The 20,916-nt window shown below is 39.7% G+C and overlaps 1 protein-coding gene across 1 annotated transcript in view; it reads right to left on the bottom strand.

Annotated features, from left to right (window-relative positions):
- The window catches only part of LOC131700610 (mothers against decapentaplegic homolog 6-like), a 29,163-nt gene extending 9,842 nt beyond the window's left edge, over positions 1-19,321 (bottom strand). Inside the window, exons 1-3 of the mRNA XM_058999054.1 lie at positions 17,702-19,321; positions 14,634-14,690; positions 13,401-13,478 (exon numbers count right to left, since the gene is read on the bottom strand). Coding sequence (XP_058855037.1) covers positions 13,401-13,478; positions 14,634-14,690; positions 17,702-18,485 — 919 coding nt within the window. The 5' untranslated portion in view covers positions 18,486-19,321. The remainder of the gene's footprint in view (positions 1-13,400; positions 13,479-14,633; positions 14,691-17,701) is intronic.
- Between the last annotated feature and the right edge of the window lie 1,595 nt (positions 19,322-20,916).

The following is a 20,916-nucleotide window of genomic DNA, read 5'->3' as shown; positions in this document are numbered from 1 at the left end:
AGGCCGCTATTAAAATAAACCCCCTGGCTTTAAGGGAAACTAGTAAGTTAAGAGTTATCCCTGGGGGATCAGGAATCTCTTAAGGGATTAAAGCTCGACATGGCTAGAGCATTAACATTAAGCCTGTGTCTGTGGCCCCCCATGCAACAGGTCTATGCGCAATCATTCAAGTAACAATGGCATGCTCTATCCAGCCTGGGCAACTACTGGGCCACTGTCAACCGCAACTCTGTAATTAAAAGCTTGCATCTCAACGTAAAGTTTCAAGACAAGAGCTAAAAAAAAAACCTGTTTAAAAGCTGAAAATGAGCAACAGAATGAAGCACACCCAGTAGCAATGACCCTGGTATTGCCAAAAGTTTTGTATTCCTTGGTTTATTGGGATATTACCATTGGGAAGACAGACGTTAAGGACTTATATATGTTAATATACAGTAGTAGTAAACACATGCAAAATTGTGCCATATTGTGTTATATGTACTATAAAGTTCAGTAAGTAAATATGATTTGATTTTCTTACTCAAAGTTTTAATAACTTTGATATCTCACAGCACCCAGTACATCTGTCACTAATTTTAGGTTTAAGTACTGCACTGCAATGGACAACTACACCACATTCTCCCAGTTTAGGTCAGTATTATTTGAGCCTAGTGAAGTTTTGACCTCCTGCCTTTTAAGTGTGCTTCTGTACCGAACTCCCCCTCCCTTTCCTTTCCTTTCTAACTTCGCTGAAGTAAACAGAGACGTTTGAAGGGAGGAAGCAGCAGGAGGTTAATGAAATGTGTGGAATGAAGCTGTGCTTGAAATGTTTCGAATGCGAGTGAGAGGATGGGAGCAGCAGTGGTCACCCGGCTCCCCATTTTTCAAAGTGCCGGGCGTCACTGCTTTCTCTGGAAATGCCAAGTGCCGTGACCCTGACAGCGTGGGCCTCCGAATGAAAGGAAACAGCTCCCACCAGAGCCCCGTGGCCACAGCACAGAAGACAGACCCGGGGAGAGGTCACTGCACCAGAACCAGGGCTGGTCAAGCCCAGTTAACCCCTCCTGGAACAAACTGCAGGCCAGTCACATGGAGGGAGGTCCTGTCAAAACACTCGCGTGGCTTATTAACAGACATGCACAATAGACCTGTGCTTAAAAACAAAGAGTTATTAATAACAGAAACACAACCTACCAGGCTTTCCCTTTGAAAGCAATACTGAAATTACTTAGAATAACGGTCCCTAGTCACAAAAGTTTTCAGTAAAACTAAATAGTCTTTGTAATTGAATGGCTAATTAAATAATAATAATAATAATAATAATAATAATAATAATAATAATAATAATAATAATAATAAAACCCCATTCAACCCATTGCCATTAGTCCTATTAAAATCAAAATGAATACCTTCAAGGGCAAGCTATTTCAGCCATAATATTTTGGTTGTACGGCACATTTCTAATAAACACTACTTATTTATGCTCTGTGTCACTGTTCTTACATTTCCTTCTAACTGTTAATTACAGTCCTGTCTGTACAGTCTTTTCATCTTTTCTCTTAATGCCAATCTTTCATCAAATCCCCAAGTGTTCTTTCCTGATGTATTCTCCTCATTAGTTTAAGCGTACAGATTTTTAAGCTGAAATACCTTATTGTTCATTATAGACCGTAGCTGAAGCACATTAAAACACTAAACTAACAGTTTTACATTCCATACATTTTTAATGGCGTTCCTCCCTTTTTATTTGTTGATGTAACCCCTTGCCCTTGGGAGCATGAATGGTTCTATTTGAGGCAACAAATCCTGGACTGGCAAGCAGCACTGGGATAGCGATTGCTGCATTAAAAGCATACTAGTTTATATATATATATATATATATATATATATATATATATATATATATATATATATATAATATTATATTACAGCAACACAAAATTGTATTGTATTTTCTTTTCTTCAGATCACAGAAAACAATGACATCTGCGATATTAAACCCTTTTTCTGGTTTAGCAATAGCAATGCACTGAGCAGGACATGGCAATCTGTCACGTTTCACTTTTGAACAAGCCAAAAAAAAAAAAAAAAAAAAACATTACGCCTCCGCAAACTACAGTGATTGCGGCAAACAAAACAAACGCAAACAAAGGCTATGCAACCATGACTAAAAGCAACTCTATCTGAGCAAATTCACTGCACAGAGAACAGCACTGTAAGCTAGAAAGCAGAACAGGGACAAAGGTACTGTAAATATTAAATGGTGCTTTAGATAAGGTTGCCAAGAAAATACGAATAAATAATACTATTAAAAAAAATAAGAATAATAATCATCGGACTAAACGCAGCACTGTACAAGGAGAAGATGAAGAGTCACTGTGAAGCAGCTAGGCTCTACTGCTTGCTTCATTTCACTTGAAGAGCAACACTGCCACTGGCTCCCTGTAACTGTGCTCATCTGTGTCAGCCAGGTCGGCACCATCAAGTGTCCGCACTGCTCCTTCGCTTCCGCTCCTGAAGCACTTTCATTGTGTGGAGCCTCCTCTCAGAGAGGAATGAATCTGCCCAGGGCCCCTGGAGAGGGAACTGAGGCTCCTTGGCAGGGAGACGGATCCTTGCAGACCAGGAGAACTGCGGCCAAAGTACCCTTAAGTAGTTGAAGCTGAAACGCAGCCAGAGAGAGAGAGAGAGAGAGAGAGAGAGAGAGAGAGAGAGAGAGAGAGAGAGAGAGAGAGAGAGAGAGAGAGAGAGAGAGAGAGAGAGAGAGAGAGAGAGAGAGAGAGAGAGAGAGAGAGAGAGAGAGAGAGAGAGAGAGAGAGAGAGAGAGAGAGAGAGAGAGAGACATCCAGGGCACAGCCATCCAGGCTAGCATCAGTCACTCATTTATTACAGACTTTCACTGGAGATTGTTGCTGAACTCAGTGCTTCATGTTGGTATGAATTATTTACCCAACTTTAGGCACAGAACAGGGAGCAGAGTCAGGGTTTTAGGCAAAGTCAGTCATTCCATGCGACCTGATTTGCGAATAATAATAATAAAAAACAACAACAACAACACCAACACCAGCAGCAGAATACTCTTAACTTGCATACTTTTAAGCAAGCGATTTTTTAAAATTGCTTTAAAAAACACTGGTGATGAAATCTGCTTCCTATCCGAGCACAGATTACTAAAACCACAGCACAACCTCTTAACCCACTCCCTAAATAAAGAAAATACAAAAAATGTTGCAGTTCTTTTTTAGAATTCCATAGCCTTCCCCTCCCCACGCATCAAAAGACCATTCACAGGGATTAAAGTTACAGCACTTCAGCACTGCTACCAGTCAGGTTTCAAACAGGATGTTTGGCTGAGGCCTCTTTCCCCTCAAATAAACAATCCGCAACCTTATTCTGAGGTGGAGAGGCAGCCGTGTGGAAGTACTCGAGTCACATTATTTCCACATCCCGTATCCTGATGTGCTGCTCTCCCACTGGGAGTGCTGCTGGGCTGCGGAGTACCTTGGAAACTGAACCCAGCCCAAGGCACTGAAACAAGCAGTCTATCAGCACTCTCCTCCGGGCTGCCCTGAGAAATAACGACACAATGATGACCTACAGGAACACACAGCAGCAGCAACAACTGCAATGTTTCTGCTTTACGTTACATTCCTGTACTGCATGTAAACTAGAACATATACAAGCTGTATATACAAGTCAGTGACCGATTACTTGAACAGTCGCAGAAGTAGCTGCAGCATCGTTTTCTACAGGCCATGAACAGAAACAGGAAAATGCCATTATTCTCACCCAACCGCGACCTCTTTCAGGCTGAGGTCATTTCAACCTTCCTGCAATTCAATCAGTGATAAACCCGCTGGTCTTTTAGAGGAGCTGGTTTGTTTTATTGAGTCGAATCGCGTCCTTCGTTGAAAAGCTGTGAAACCTGTTCACTGTGCGACAAGTTTCAGAGTTTTTCACAACTGATCAATTTCAATGTACTGTTTATTTTGGATATTTTCCTCTTCTGTTAAAATGGTGACTTTTAAGAGAAAAGAGAACTGAGCTGCAACACCAAACACAGAATATAATTCATTATTTTATTTGTATTTAATTATTTTAAATCTGGAGGACGCCTTTCAAGTTTGTATAAATAAAATTAATTAGGTGAGCTGGTTCGACATCAAAATAGATGTCGGAATACAGCCACCCGACATCGAATTGATAATCTTGCCTTTAAAAACAGTTGTGTGTTCTTGTTGAAGCCTTTAACATTTGTGGAGGCATTCAGTAGCCCTAAACAATCTGTTACCATTGTGTTCACAATATTACAGGGATGGAAATAACTCCTATTGCATAGCAGTTTCACCCATTCCAAGTTTTAATACGAGCCTGATTAGCCACCATGTATAGGTAACAAGCTCAGGTGTGTCTTATTAAACTCATAGTAAAACCAAGAATGGATCCAACTGCTTTGCAATGGGAGTCCTATTTCCAACCCTGCAGACATTACTGAACCAACTATTATCTTTTCACAGACCTAAAGACACGGACCCTACATTATCCAGTTTAAGACTTCATACTGTGTTAATGGATCAATCCACAAAATATTGGCAATAATTATGTATGTTCTACTACTTGATAGGTGGTGCCATTTGAGTGTACCATCAAAGCACTGTGCAATGGGAGTCTTATTCCCAGCCCTGTACTGATAGCTGGGAGGTAAATGGTTAAAAGCGTTGTGTTCTCAGGAGTTCCTTCTCCCTCTTCTGAAGCGCTACAGAGTGGCTTTCTTATGTTGTTGTTTTAACTCACTGGAACTGTCAGCCATTAAGATAGCCATGAAGAGCGTACAATTACAACCAGCTGGTCCTCAATGGAGTTTTCCCTTCCAGGCAGGAGCTTGCTGTGTGCGGGGGCCTGGCAGGCCGGGCTGGCGTGCCACTGCACCCCTGCGTGTTCGTTGCTCATTTCATAGCGCTGCCTGGCTCCTATTCAAATTTCAAGCCTCTTAAAATCCCCTTGAGGTAAGACCTTGTTTGTTTGTTTGTTTGTTTTTAGATTTTTAATATAATTTGTTTTGTTGTGTACTTTTAGTTTCCGAACTGTATTGTTTAGACATACAAATAAGTACGCTGTTAACTCAAACAAGGCCCTGCTAGAATGATATAACCAGAGTTTTCAAAGTTTTTAAAAAAATTAGTGGAAAGAAAATTACCGTAATATAATGTAAGAAAGCCATCTATGAAACGGTTGTATTTTATTCTGTCCTTCAACAGATGTTCCATTTCAAATGAGTGTTTTCCTATTGAAATATTCATAAGAATAAATAAATAAACAAATATGCCGAATGCATTGTGCATAGAGCTGGCCCAGCAAGTCTGTCTGCAGTATTGTTCAAGGATGTGCAGTGTGCCGATCACCCAGCAAGTTCTTCATCTCCCCCCTGAAGAGACTGATGAAGGCAGGGCAGACCGAATCTGTCGAGTGCCTTCCAAGCCAGCCGTCAAAAGCTGGCCTTGTGGGTTGGTCTGTAGATCTGATGCAGAGGAATTCGTAGCTTGTCCGTTGATACTCGTGATCGTTGTGGGTTGCCAGTTTATGAAATACCTCCAGGAAGGACGTTTAGAATCTAGTTGTATTCAATAGTGAATTTATGTTTGGTTTTGTGATGTGGAACACCATCGCACAGTCGTGGATACCTGGGTTGGTGGTGATTCTGTTTAAGAGGTGCCTCAGGGGGGCTGACTAGCTGTAGCTAACTAGTGCTGTTAGAAGGAAGAGGGGAAAAGATCCTTGTTCTGGCGATGGCGGTTCTTTCTGGGGTTTCCCCTCATATCACTTCATTCATAAGCACCTGGTTGAAGAACACTGGCTTAAGAGTCAATAATTCACAGCAGGTTCCCAGAATTGTCAATGGAATCCCAGAAAGTAGTAATGGACCTTTAAATTGGGACTTGGGGAGGTAAAAGGTTAAGCTGATGAAGCAGTGTGCGGATAGGTGTGTGCGTGAGTGAGTGTGTGTGTGTGTGTGTTTTACGATATCAGTTCCTTACAGCTCCAGCATGAGAGCACAAAGGGTCTGGTTTCTATTTACTGGCCGATAATAACCTGCATTTTTGTTTGGCAAAAAATCTAATTTGTGCAGAAATGCATTCTTTCCATCTGGCATTAAAACAAAGGAATCAAAAGTCGTGTATTTTTAATCAACTTAATTGTCAACAGAATAAAAAGAAAAGCCATTTAAAAAAAAAAGAAAGAAATGGCATGAAACTACATCTTATCAGATTACATAAACATTTTTTTGAACAAATATTACAGTTTAGATATTTTTTGGGGGCCTGGGAGAGGGACATACAATACAGTGAGGCATACAGTTGTGAGTTGTCAAATGTTTTCAGCCCTCTCGTTATTAAAGTGAATAAACTGTGTTTTGAGTTTAGGACTTCTTGGCAGAGTTTCAAAATTACAAAGAGGGATTTATGAAACTGACGCTAACAAAGAGCTGAAACTGGCAATAGTGAAACAGTGAAAGAATATTTTGTCTATGACACTATGGGTAATAATATGGAATAAGCAAGCAGGTTACAAGTGTCCAAAATAAACCAATTCACCTTTTAGAGGAAGGTAGGCTAATTAATTGAGTCAACTAGGATTCTTCATGAAATCTGTTGATTTCCTTTGCAAGCGACCCCCACTAATGAGCTCATAAAAGTATCATGATAAGGAACAGACAGCCGTGGCTCTTGGTCAAGGGGGGGGGGTGGGGTGGGGGGGGGGGTGGGGTGGGGGGGGTCAGAGCACAAAGCACAGGAATGCGCCCTGACCACGGATCTTAATTAAAGTGCTACAGAACAAAGCAGCTTCTTACCAGCTAGTTACTGAACTCGCTCTACAGAATCTTTCATGTGGGATGTAGTGCAGCAGTTTACATGTTAGCCCGGCTCACACACTGGAAAGAAAACACGTTGATAGCATGTAATAACGCAAGGTTGGGGCAGTAAATATAGGGTTCAGGCACAAGTCATGTTCTGACCAGGTGACCTAGCTGAGAAGGACTTGGACAACGATAGACATGCATGCAACACCAAGTCATCACAACAAGATGCAGTTGTGCTCACTTGGTTCCTGTAATGAAATATTCAGCTGAAGACACAACACAGCAGTGTGTTCCTCTGTGTGTGTGTGTGTGTGTGTGTGTGTGTGTGTGTGTGTGTGTGTGTGTGTGTGTGTTCTGATTCCACACCAACAGAAACCAGACTTCGAAACGTTTCAAGAAGAACCAAGCCCTTCGATGTTCAGTTCACATCCAGAATGAGGATCGCAAAGCAGTATAAAATGAACCCTGCTTCTGCTACTCAAACCACGCATGTTGAAAGGGTGGTACTAATGGGTTCTCACCTTGCAGTGGCCAATTTTGCACAGCAGTGTAAGTTAACACAAGACTTTCAGTAGCATTTGGCAACTTTTGACAGAAAGCATTTCCATTCATTAGCCGCACTGTTTCTCGTTTGTTTGTTATTTTCCAAAAAAAAAAAAAAAACATTTTTAAAGTTTGACATTTCGAACTTAATTTAGAAAATAAACAGGACCAAAAGCTTATCAAAGAGTTTTCATAAATCATGGCACTCTTCATATAAAATCACAATGAATGAAGAGAGACAGATGTCTGTCTTGTTTTTATTTCCTTACTATTGTTCAAAAGCCCCTCTGGCCCTTTATTTCATATTTTCGAAACTGTAGCAATGTTGGAATACTTAATAGATTAACAGACAAGATGCCAAGGAGAGCGCTGCTCTAATGCAGCACAGCTGGGTGCAAACAAACTTTTAAAAAGAGTTCAAGTAATAAAGAACTATCCTAAATGGCAAAAAGCTACAGCATGTGTAGAGTATAGAGTATAGCCTTAATATGTCTGGAGGACCAGTATTATTGAATTGGCCTGCTGTTTATTATACTTTATAAACTCATTATAAAGATGCCAAAACATTGACAGGATGCCTACATCCCACGCTTATGGGCCAAACATGCAAAGCTAGGTGGTCTGCTCTCTTTCACTTGTGTCCTGTACACGTGGGGATGCCCTTGCACGTTTATGTGTGTCTAAGACTCTCTATTTTAAAGCTTTGGAAGCATAAAGGGACTTTTAACAAAAAAAGGACAAAATTAGGGAGAGAAAAAAATGCAATAGGGCTTAAGGTAGGAAAATTGTGATATAAAAATACAGCACAATATTTTAATATTATATACGAACACGCACCACTTTGTTCATAAAAACATATTTTTGCACTCACAAATCTGTTACCAAAAACTAACATGGCTATAACAATTTTATAGCCAAAGTAACTGGCCAGTCAAAATGATCCCTTATGTAAAAGCAGGCTAATTAATTCAATTGGAATTTTGTAAAAAGGCGATATGGTTGTTAAAATCTAAAATATGTAAAAAGTGGATTACAGGTTTTCAAATGCAGTCTTTGTGTGCCTCACAAAAGGGCGAGTGTCCCTCCAGTACCCTGCTATACATGGCTTACAGTCCTGATGCTATCAGCCGGTCCTTATACAAACTGAAATTCCTCCAGGACTACAGAGCATCAGCTTTCTCTCTCATCAACAGAAATGACCCGAAGAGCAAACAACAACGTGACAGCTTCTCAATACACGGCTCCTGGAATCCTGTATGCTTTAGAAAAGGCTAATAGTGCATGTGGTTCTAAGAATTCAGCATGCAAGTTGTCTTTAAAGAGAGACGGACCAAGCGTGCAATTAGAATGCGATGGAGGAAGTAAGTCTGCATTTATTTATATCATGTTTTCCTTAAAAGGCCCTGTCAATGTTTTTTTTTTTTTCAGCTAATTGCCATAATTAAGCTTCAATAACAGGCCAGTCAACTCCAAACCACATTACAGGGTTGTACAGTTACTACAAATACTGTGTATATGACATGTTGAATTATACATGAAATCCTTGTTCCACTTAATCAAAGGGCAGTAGCACATTCAGAAGCAAGAGAATACAAGTCAATAAATGCACTATCAAATATGTGAGTGATTATAAAATCATTAATATTAAATCAATCAATAAATAAGGGAATTGCAATAATAAAACTAGGAAAACCTGATGTCTGCTTATGCAATTGTTCCTCCTAATCAAAGAGAGCCAACGTTTTTTTTTTTTTTTTAAGTTATGCATCTTTTTTTTTCTTTAATCCCACAAGAAAGTGCCACTAGTATTTTTACAAATATGCATCCACCCCAGGCCCAATAAATCCTTAACAAAAGACTCAAATTTAGCATGTTCCTTTTCTAGCCAATGAAAGTTCCATAACTAGAGCTGAGAATTCCGGAAGAGACCACCCGTCAACTGGCACGGGAATCCCGGTAGGCATTGCATTCTTTATGTGGAGCTCTATACAGGAAGCAATGGGATTCACTTTGAGTGCAATACATGGACAATTCAGATTGATCTGAAAACTAGCACAGGAACTCGGCGAGGAAACAGGTGCAAAGCTAGAGATGGACAGAATCACTATATGCTGTTTAGAATACAGCTTATCCAGTTAACACAAACATATCCCTCAATCTACCTGGTTTACTGAAAAAAGATCTTACGCTTGTCACAAAAAACAAAATGTAGCAAGTCAGAAACAGCAAGCACCAAATAGCTCTGCTAATTAGATTCAGAACCATAATAATCCCTTCTGTGAAGACATCTCCATTGAATATGGGGAACAGCCATCCTTGTGGTCGATAACATGCAACTGTAATATTCGTTTTAAAAAGGGAGACTCGTTAACTGTAGTTAAAAACAGCTTTCCTCTAAATGTTTGACTTTGGTTATGAGCAATTGGTGCCTCAAAGGAATGCTTGTGGTGAAGCATCCACTTCCTAAAATGCTTTTGAAGTCAAATACCTGTTTTCTACAGAAACCCAGCAGTACAACATGAAAGCCACAAGAAACTGCTTGATTTACAAATAAAGTTCTTCAAAACCATCCTTCTGTGGACTATGCCTACAAGCGTACACGTGTATTCGTTTGAGGACCGCATTCATTCCACTGAAGCGAGACAACATGAACTGTTCTGCTTTCGTAAAGGAAGACGATACCCTGTTTTTGCTCTTTGGGCAGAATTCCGGTAAGACCAATTTTATTTTCAGTTAACAAAAGCAAACATTATGTATAACTGGGCAGACCGTCACTGAGACACTGCAATGCAAATTTCGAAACCAAGGGCCCATTTAAAAAGCTGCAGTTGTGCAATAGGCTTACTGGCAGGGACTTTGAATGGCTCTTGTCTGGAAAATAGGTTGCTTCACTAAAACCACAAAGCTTTTCTCCGTTTTGGAACAGCATCCCCTCCTTATCCCAGGATGGCTGAAGATGTCCCCGAGCATTGCTTTTAAGAGCTTTACCATTTAATCTCAGCCATTTTCTTCAGGGAGCACTTACTTACTCGCCAGACCACACAGATACCTGACGTTTCATTTCTTCATTCTCCTAGACCTACACTGCAAGCCAAGGAAAGAATGAACCTCCTTGCTGTGCAGGCATCCAAGTTTGTGTTAAACAAGATAATTAAGAGGATTGCAATGTTCTTTTAGAAATCCCAGAACTCACAGAAACCCTTTTTCACCTTCATTCTTCAAAAGACTTACTGTGGCAACAGTAAACAAGGGCTTGGTTTCTACTGTGTGTTCATCACCAATATATGAAGACACTTTCGGAGGACTACGCTGTGAAGATGGTTCACTCAAATGGCACCATGTTGTAAAAATAACAAAACCAAAAAAAACAGAAAAAAATAATTACTTGAATATTTTGTGGATTGATCCATTAACACAATATGGATAATGTAGCGCAATGTCTTTAGGTCTGTGAAAACAAAATAGTTGATTCAGTAATGTTTGCAGGGTTGGAAATAGGACTCCCATTGCATACAGTTTGATCGATTCCTGGTTTTACTATGAGTTTAATAAGACTCACCTGAGCCTGTTGTCTATACACTGTGGCTAATCAAGCTCATATTAAAACCTGGAATGGGTGACACTGCTATGCAATAGGAGTCGTATTTACATCCTAGTGTGTGTAAACATATTTGTGAGTGCAAGAAAAAGTATCAGCTGTCCAAAAAATAAAACATCTTTGCAGGGCTAAATGCCTTTTAAGCTGCTTTTTTTTTTAAAAAAAACCTGAAACCCATTTCAGCAGGAGTTCCGATTTCCATCTCCCGGGCATCTCGGCTCACTGACAGCGTGACTTCACTTTCTAGTCTATCTCTTATCCTTGAGTTCAAAGTCCATCCACAAGGGAAATATAAATCAGCCAGCCACACACTCTGTTATTAAGAGTTGCACTATTTGAAACTGCACTGCGGGAGAGGGAGTATCCAATTACAGTGCAAGCCTGGTCGCATTTTATCTTTATATTGTTCCAGTTAAAAACACCACTTTCACCACAGAATACATTTTATCATACCCTCCCAGTTTTAAACAAAACACCAGTGACATGCTGTCTTTTACTATGAAACCTTTATCTTGGGGAAGTTTAAATAGCTTTTGATGAAGTAAAAAAATAAATAAATAAAAAACTAAGAAAAGGTAAGGAAAAAAACTTCAACATTATGAATTTTTTGAAGGTTTGAAGATTTAACATCTTTCATGTCTGAAAGATAAACTCAGAAAACACTAAGGCTTTGTGGATCGCTTTATGGAAAAGAAAACTAAGGAGACTCATTTTTGTTTAAAAACATAATAGCACTGATAATAACATTGGAAAAGCTTAACCACATTTTAATCGGAAAGCAGCCCAGTTTGTTTGCATTTCCTTTAAGTTGTATGGAGACAAGCAAATCCTGCCTCACCCATAAGCAATTACATCACTCTGTGAACAAAATGCTGAGCGCAAAAAACACAACAGAAATTTTACAGAAAAGATCCCAATAACATTTCACTGGTTACACCACCAAGATGCCACCCATATCAGACTTTTATCCTAGGACCTTGATCTGACAGAACCCCTCTATTGAAAAAGAAAAACATCTACTAACAACATTTACAGAAACAGCGAATCAGGTGTATAAACAGAAAAAAAGTGTTTTCTTAAACCTGACAAGAGTTTCAAGATGCAAGATCTACTTTCTGATGAAGGCGTGCCGCGATTCTCTGTAGCCGTATAATATAGTAGGTCTGCTTGTTTTGCGACCCCATGAAATGTTTCGTGACCTCCCCACTTTGAGGACTGCCACATAGGGTACAGTACAGTACTAAAGGCATGACAAGAAGTCCTTATGTGGCAGTGCCTGTCATAATGCAAGTATTGAAGTATTTCACTGCTTGCACAGTCCCTGCTCCCCTGCCTACCTCTAGGTGTAGTCCCAGCACAGCACTGACCTCATACGTTATTGCTCAAGTTTTAAATGGCAATCCCAGTAATCAAAAGAAACCAAAAGAAAGCTCACACCTTTGGCTGGTTTAAAAATAGATAACTTTCTCATTCAGTGCCAGCATAGCCATTGCACGAAACAAACAAGGCTACTCTCACATGCTCGACCTTAAATGCAAACCATTACCAACAGCAACCAAAACTGGAGAACACAAACACAGAGCCAATCCAATCACTGCCAAAACATGATGCATGTGAAATCAAATCGCACATTTCAGCAAGACATAATATGACAGTATTTCATACCCCCCTCCACCCCCCCCCCCCCCCCCCCAAAAAAAAAAACCTAAAACAAACGATGCATGACTAAATGCACTCTTTAGGAGTAAAGTACTTTTTTTTCATAACTTGCTATTATTATTATTATTATTATTATTAGGTTGTGTGAAGGTGATTTGACTATTAGTTCAGGAGCTGCTCTTCAGTTCTAGTTGCCATAGACATATGAGACATATGTAAAGTAGGCTAGATCAGCCAAAGTGTCTTTATATTAGTAAGCACCAGCGCCATCTAGTGCACAGCAGAGTACTGCCAGCAAAAATAAAGGAAACTCGTTTGCAAAGTAGCATATCACTAGATGGTGCAGACTTACTTCTATATAGAAACGTGGGTTACATATACCTATGACAGGCAACACGAACTGAAGAACAGCTCCTGAAAAATGAAATGACCAACAAAAATCCTACAAGCTTAGCGGTCGCATTTCAAAGGCACAGTGTAACAGTGAAACATGTGGACTTCAAATCAGTTCAAGTTTGAAATGAAAACACCGATCTAGAGGTAAGGCATTCCAACGTGAATGACCAACTCATGCAAAAAAAAAAAAAACACAACAACAAACAAACAGCAGCTTCGTGCCAGATGCAGTTCTGCCTTTAGGAAGAGCTGTTAACTTGTGTTCAGCACTTCTCAAAGGATAGCTTGAGGATTCATGTGATACAACACTACTGTGAATATACACAGAATAGGCATGGAAGAGTTAGAACTGTGAGCACGCTTTACCTGAGAAGTCCCTGGGAGTGACGTTGGGAGAATTTGTAGCCTCAGTTTCAGTGTATGACAATGTTGAATCTGAAAGATCTGTTAACAAAGGAAATATATTAGAAGCAAACCTGTCACTGTGTACTGTAGCTGCTGGCATATGAAGCCCTGCCACAAGAGAAATCTAATAAGTCCTTTAGTCAAATACATATTGCATGCTCATCATTATAGATATACCTTAAAACCCACCATAGTCCATAAAATAAAACAATAAATTGCCTTTAAAGGAATCTTTACCTGGATCCATACTGTAAAATGGCTAGTTCTGAGGGATAGGTTGCTCATCCAGTAATAAAATGAACATTCATATAGCCAAATATATGAGAGAGTGTGACATTTCTTTCTGGATACAAACTTCAGTGCAGCATTCTCAAAGCCCACAAAAGAAGGTTCAGTTTATAAAGCAGGTTGGAACTTGGTGTCGACTGGATAAGGTTACATTAAGGAGCTAAACAATTCATAGCTACTGTACTTAATTACCACCATTAAAATTCCTGACGTTGTTTATTCTTGCTTGCTTCCTTCCTTCGCGTTCAAACTGAGGCAAAACTTTGTTATAAGAAGTAAGCAGCCAGTGTGTCCCTGGCTAGCCGAACCACTCCAATTAAACACTTTAAATGTGGTTTGCTTTGGGACTTAGCTAAAAGCACGTTGAATTAAACAAAAAGGCACGTTTTTATTTGACCAGTTTACTCTTATTAACAAACAACCAACCTGTCCCATATTCTAGGATGACTATCACCCACACAAACAGCCCTGTTAAGTGACTGCTGCTGTATGTGGCAATCAAAAATGTGAAAGAACTCGTATATAAGGATCCTTAGGGATGCGTCATAAGGTTTTGTATCCAAATATGATTTAACAGAAAAAGTAAAACTATGCAACTGTTTCCTGCAACGTTATGTCCCCCTGTGTGTATAATATCAACAGGCGTAACGATATTAAGGCTAGTTCACCACGTGGGGTTTGTTGCATGGTTATAATATATATGTTTTTTTTGTAAATATGAAACAGCAAATTGCTGCAGACCAGCAGGTACACTTTGAGTGGGACTCTTCACTGGGTTCTGCCATTCTCAGTCAAACTGAATCAAAGGAAGTGTGACGTCATCGCGGCCCGTTAAATGAAAGCGGCCAGATGGCCATGATGGAAACGTATAATACAGTAATTGAAATAGTCTACTTTTCTACTTACCCAGTGGCTTAAACTCTTCATTAGGAGAAAGCCGGGAGTATGGAGGAGGGGGAGACTCTAAAAAAAGAAAACATCGATCAATGATAAAATATCATTACTACTCTTTAAGCACCTGAACATTTATTAGTGAAATAAATACATAGTAGTGTTTTCTCGTGGCTAAACTTACAACAGCATTGAGCCAAGTTATCATAACATTATGATAAGGTGGTGTTAGTATATTGAAAATAAAACACAATTGTTTGGTTTGTGTGCTTTTTGTCTTGTTTACTGCAACACAAGAGGTAATTTTCCTATTAAATAAAATGTTTTGACATGCACCATTAAAAAAAAGAAGAAAAAAAAACACACTACAGTTAAAAGTAATTATATTTAATAAAGTAACCGTTTCAATCCGATTTCTATAGAGAACATAGCCTGCAGCATTTGGAAAATGCGGTACGTGTGCAAAAAGCTATGAAACGGCATGTCAAGAAATAATAGTGCTGTTGCTGCTTTAAGAGAACAGTAATTGCGTGGATCCGCAGTCAGCCAGATAAACAGCTAGTCCGGCCGGCGCCAGCAGTATGCAAACTGCATATTATCACCGCTCCTTTACCTAAATAGCAGAGGGGACCTCCTTAGGAAAAAAAGGGCTTTTAAAGTACAACTTGAAACTGATCTCATTTCAAAGGAATAATGCCTGGCCAAATAAAAGAAAAAAAAAAGAAAGAAAAAAACTGTGCTTATTTAAATCTTAGCTCTCGTTGCTGAAGCAAACCATTAGTCTGTGTGTGTGTGAGGGTGTGTTTTGCACGCTCCTGCTCAGTTCTAAAAAGTAATCAAAAAGTTTGTGTAAGCCGCTTCTACGTATGCCCTATGGAATTGATCTAACGCCAATTTACACATTCTAATTACAAAACACATACTAAAAATAACACTTATCAATTCCTTTATTTATTTTTTTTAGGGGAAAACATGTTTTTATATAATTAAACTTGTTTTAGGACAAGACACTAATTTTATAATTGTATGTATATATAATATATTAACAATAACGTGATTTTAGTGTAATAAAAATGTCACGAATAGGATAAGTTCATATAGCACACTATTTCCAACAGAACAAGAAAACAAGTGTATATTTAATCTCACCATGTGACTTGTAATGCTTCATGGAGTCCGAGGAAAAGTCAAAATCGTCTACATCAGTGACAGAATAAATACTACCTTATCAGGCCATGCGTCAGTGCGTATGAGCGATGTGCAAAATACATCAAAGACCAACGATTTAAGATGTACTTAGTTTTCTTGCGAGGGGCTTGGTAAAGCGTGTGGTTAAAACTGAAGGACACTTTGACAACAACAACATAAAAAACGTTTCTTATCTTTCATTTATGGTTTCCTTTCAAAGTAAAACGTGATTGCGGGCTGCGAACAGCCAACTGACGCTCACATTGCAGACCAGTAAGCCAGATTGTTTTAAAGTATTTTTAAAAGCGCTTTTTTTTTCTTTTTTTAAACCAGCGGATTCTAGATCACAAGCATCCAATAAACCAGCTTAACAAAACGTCCATATAAACTTTTTAAGTGCTTTCACTCTTCCGAGTAGATCGCTGTGGACACAATGGAAGCAGTTCAGAAAACTGCAAGGGAAAGGCTTCGAAGAGGAAAGTGGTGCCACAGATGACCGCTTCATTTGAGCAATGATGTTTGAGTAACATCAAACTTGGTTACGGGTGACAGGACAGAAACGCCTTCCCCCAGTCAGACGTGTCACACAAGAATTCCATGAAGGCTTTTAGTAGGTCAACACGACGCTTCTGCAGAATGCACTCCAAAGGCACTGTACTTTGGTCATAGAAATATTAAACCAAACTGAAATGCATTATTTCTTTCAGTATCTGAGTGATATGTTTTCAACCCAATGTTATTTTGATAATGTGGAGAATCTTACTCAATATCTATGGACTTTTCCCACGTTTCTGAATACAGATTGGGGTTTTACAGGATGAAAACCCCATTCAAAGTCGAAAGCATGTGTTAATACTGCTAAAGCATAAGGATGTACAATTAAAAAACAGAACACACCATGAGAACCCGGTCACAGTCACGTACCCCACACCCTGTCAAGTAAGCGCATGTTTATTTTGTGATTGGTTTTCAATTATAATCATTACCTCACCAGTTACAAGAGTAACTTGACCTGCTCGTTCTGGGCCGCACAGTCATCGAGTTGTTTGAAGAGAGTGATTAAACTGTTTGCTTCTCACGATTAAAATGTATGCTTTTCCAGCTAGGGGTAGGTAGGTGGTAGGTAGGTGGTAGGTAGGCTCTTATCTTTGACTCTGGCAACCAGCCCGCCCACATTCTACAGGCAGTCCGTTGCGCAACGCTTTGCGGGTTTTCTAACCCCTGCACAGACAGCCCTGCTAAAACACCGTCTAAATCTCAAGGTTACTCGGATACCTGAGGTAAGGACCACTCACACTTGGTGTTTACGTGACTAGGTTCTGTATCCCACAGTGATATAAATATGCGAACGCGATGTGGAATGCGTGTCCTATACCGCTTGAATCGCACTCGGATTTTGTTCTGTTCCAATAAAATCACACCTGTTGGCGCGGGTCCTCTCCAGGTTCTAAACCCATTCTTTGCTACAGTGTTTACGTGCCCAGGGGAAAATATCTTTCTCCTGGGCTAGCTAGCTTCATGACTCTGTTACAAAAAAGCAAGTTGGTGTGAATACTGTACACATACAACAGATCATCATTAAACTGATATACCTTATAGTTCAGTGTTAAATTCATTTGTGTGGTACAGGGATTGCATTTTTATTTTTAATGCAATACGAGGTACCCTTCTTAACAGCATCAAAACTTTGAAACGCGTTGTTATTCCAATTTCATGACATGGTTTAATTATTGTTTGGAAAAAAACAAAAACAAAAATCTATGTTAAATATCTTCTGGACTGTGCTTCTGCAGATACGATGACGTTTGTAAATGACGTATACAAATAATAATAATAATAATAATAATAATAATAATAATAATAATAATAATAATAATAATCATCCATGTTCTTACCTGGCCCGCACAGCCTGCTGAAGTGATAGGGATTGCAGCACACCGCTGGACTGTCCAAAATCCCAAAACTCTCACAGTCGCAAAGAGGTTTGAGCTCTGCCGGGTGCTGCATATCTGGCCAGCGGTAGAGTTTGCACAGAAGTAGCTGAGGGGAAGCCGCCTGGCCGCCCACCCGCACCTCTGTCCGGAACACCATCACACAATCGGTGGGCATACCCCCTTTCGATTCCACGGCCTCCACCAGGGTATCCAAGGATTTCTCCTTTAGCCTTTTTAATAGAGAATAGGTTGCGGATTTCAGCTCCTGCTCCACTGCCGAGCGGGGTTTAACATCCTGACTGCTCACAGAAAGAGCGTGGCTCCTCAGCGCGAAGTGACACGATCTGGGCTCTTTATCCCGAGCCGTTTGTGCGGTTTGGGGTCCAGAGTGGTCCCGATCCTTAAACAAACAGCAGGTCACCGTTTTGCAATCGCTTTCCTGCGAGGATCTGGGGTTTTCATGATCCTGACTCTGGATGCAAAACGCATCTCCACCTTGATCCAAAATGATGCCTGTCCTGGCGCTTTCTGCAGGAGTCCTCACGCAGCCCCCTCCTCGGCCCCTGGGCGAGCTGAGGGTCATCGTTCTGAGCTCCGTTTTGTGAATTCTCTCCGGGTTTCTGCTGCACCGATCGTCCCGATCCACCTCGCTATTTTTACTGCTTCCATCTCCCCCCTCTCTATCTGGAATCAAACGGGTTCTCCAGAGTCGCCGCACAAGACCTGAGCGTTTGGACCTGAACATACGACAATTTATAGATAGATATTTTTTTTATTTTAGTTCAGATCCTGCTGGATACCAATTAGTTCCAAGGTCGCCGTAAAACATGAAGCTTTTGCAAATGCCGTGCAACGATTGCACAGCCGAGTGCAGTGTATTTGCAACCAGACTGCAACATTAGATTTGGGGCAAATACAATACCTTGCTAAATAAATTGCAAGAGTAGCACAATTGCACACAGCTACATTGAAATCAAAATGCATTCACTTACTAAGAACCTTGCAAAAAAGCTAAGACAATATTCTATTTTTCCTTTTTATTCTTAATACGAAAATGCATTAAATACGTTAAGAGTTATTCCCAAACGATGTCCCTTTAATCTATCTTTCATTCATGCTGCTTGCTATGAAGATCACACATGGTTGCAGCAGAATGCAACGCTGCTACAGTACCCGAACAGTGTGCTCTCTTAAGGGGTTTGGACTTTGAAACACCTTCCGATCTTTCCTTTTAAAGCTGCGATCGGCACATGAATGGAACTACTCCGCTGCAAAATAATTCCAAAATATATTCCTTTTTAGAATCCTAGTGTGCTCTCGGAGAAAGTAATGCAATCGCTGCTACAACCCCAAAGATCCTTATGTATTGAAACTCAATTGAGAACGATCCCTGCACACCAATGTGTGTCCGGCTCCGTGTGTTCCGACCTGAATAAACAGAGATCTAGATTTCTTTCTTTCTCCGTTTCTCTCTTTTTTTTTCTTTTTCTGAAACACACACACACGCATACACATACACACACACAGGGCCCCCTAGGAGAGAGCTGGAGCCATTGGCTGCCTCCTGTCACGTGTTTGTCTAGACACTTTGGCGGCTCTGTGCTGCACTGGTTGTTGCGCAAACAGGGTTTCAAGTTTCTTAACTCTTAAAGGCGTAGCATCCACTTTTAGAATAACTATTTTTGGAGAACACCTCCATTGTTGTAAACAAGAATGATTTTTTTAACATGCTGATGGAATATAATATTGATGTCATGTATGAATCTGTACATTTGGTTTAGGATGCACTTGATGAAGTGACCCAGCTTTCCTCGTTTGAACCCCAAACCCCGAGTATAGGGGAGCTCAGTGTACCTGTAGATTGCACACGATGACCTCACACTGCACAACCATGCTTGCCGAGCCATCTGGTTGAAACATTTTTTTATGTATAAATATATCTGTATGTATGTAACTATGTTCATTCATAAAAACACAATAATACATATATAAACTACATACCTACATGTAGAAATACGTAACATAATCGATTTATTGAAGTTTTTCATTGCACCCATTATATTTCTTTATATTTTCATGTGATTAACTAATACAACAAGTTCATCTTGCAAAGCAATATTCAACAAAGAAAAGGGGAAGCCACACACTCAAACATACACCTAAAAGTTTTCAACATTTCTAGACAATACACATACACACAATAAGAATAATAATAATAAAAAAAACATATTTCTGTTTGCTTAAAACACATTATCTATGTGAAAGACTCTGAAATCTGTATTATTAAAAATGTCTTGAAATATCTTTGGACTGCATTTTACTCATTTCATCATGCCTCTCTCGAGTTTAATTACAATGTGGTTCATGTCATTGAAACAGTGTTACCATGTTATTTGTGTGTTCCTTTACTGAATGAAAACAGAATCAGAATGTATATCAGCATTGTCTGTGATACAAATTTGAGCAACTCAAATAAACACATTGTGGCTTTAACTGAAACCCCGCGTACCCGTAGCTGATCCAGCACTGAAAGCGTTAACATGCTGCGCCTGGAGTCAGCGAGGCGCGGCCACGCCCCCGGGATGTATTAACGTGCTCAGAGTGGCAAAAGTTCAGACCTAGGGGCGAGTGATTGGCCCGCGAAATTAAAAGCCTTGCCCCCTAGATCGATGATTGGTTTGGAAAAGAAAATAGACACACCCATTCAAAAGTTGACAGTGAATGAAAATAAATGCCATTTTACTCCAGCAACCGAAGTTGTCAGCTGTGTTTATAGGCAGTACCTGCTGAGGCTAAGGGAAGAATGTACATAGTTACGAATTGGGTTAGTTATATTAAAAGTATTGCTTGCACAAGGAAAACACACCATTTACGTATATTCACTTCCACTCAGCAGTACACTCACTGTATTGTCACTGGGACAAAACCATTATTATTATTATTATTATTATTATTATTATTATTATTATTATTATTATTATTATTGGTGATGAAAGGTACACAACTTTTTTTTTTTTTTTACCATCTACATTGTCAGATAGATTGAGAGATTCAAATCCTATTACACGTGTCCTCTGTTGTTCTTTCATCCTAGATCATTACACGCCTTTTTACGGCAGCTTCTAAAACCTGTATTTGTGAATGAGGCCTTGTTCTGTGTTGTGTTTTAGAAACGA

Source organism: Acipenser ruthenus, chromosome 24 (genome assembly GCF_902713425.1).
Source record: "Acipenser ruthenus chromosome 24, fAciRut3.2 maternal haplotype, whole genome shotgun sequence".
NCBI lineage: Eukaryota > Metazoa > Chordata > Actinopteri > Acipenseriformes > Acipenseridae > Acipenser > Acipenser ruthenus.
This window is presented reverse-complemented; position numbering and strand designations above follow the sequence as displayed.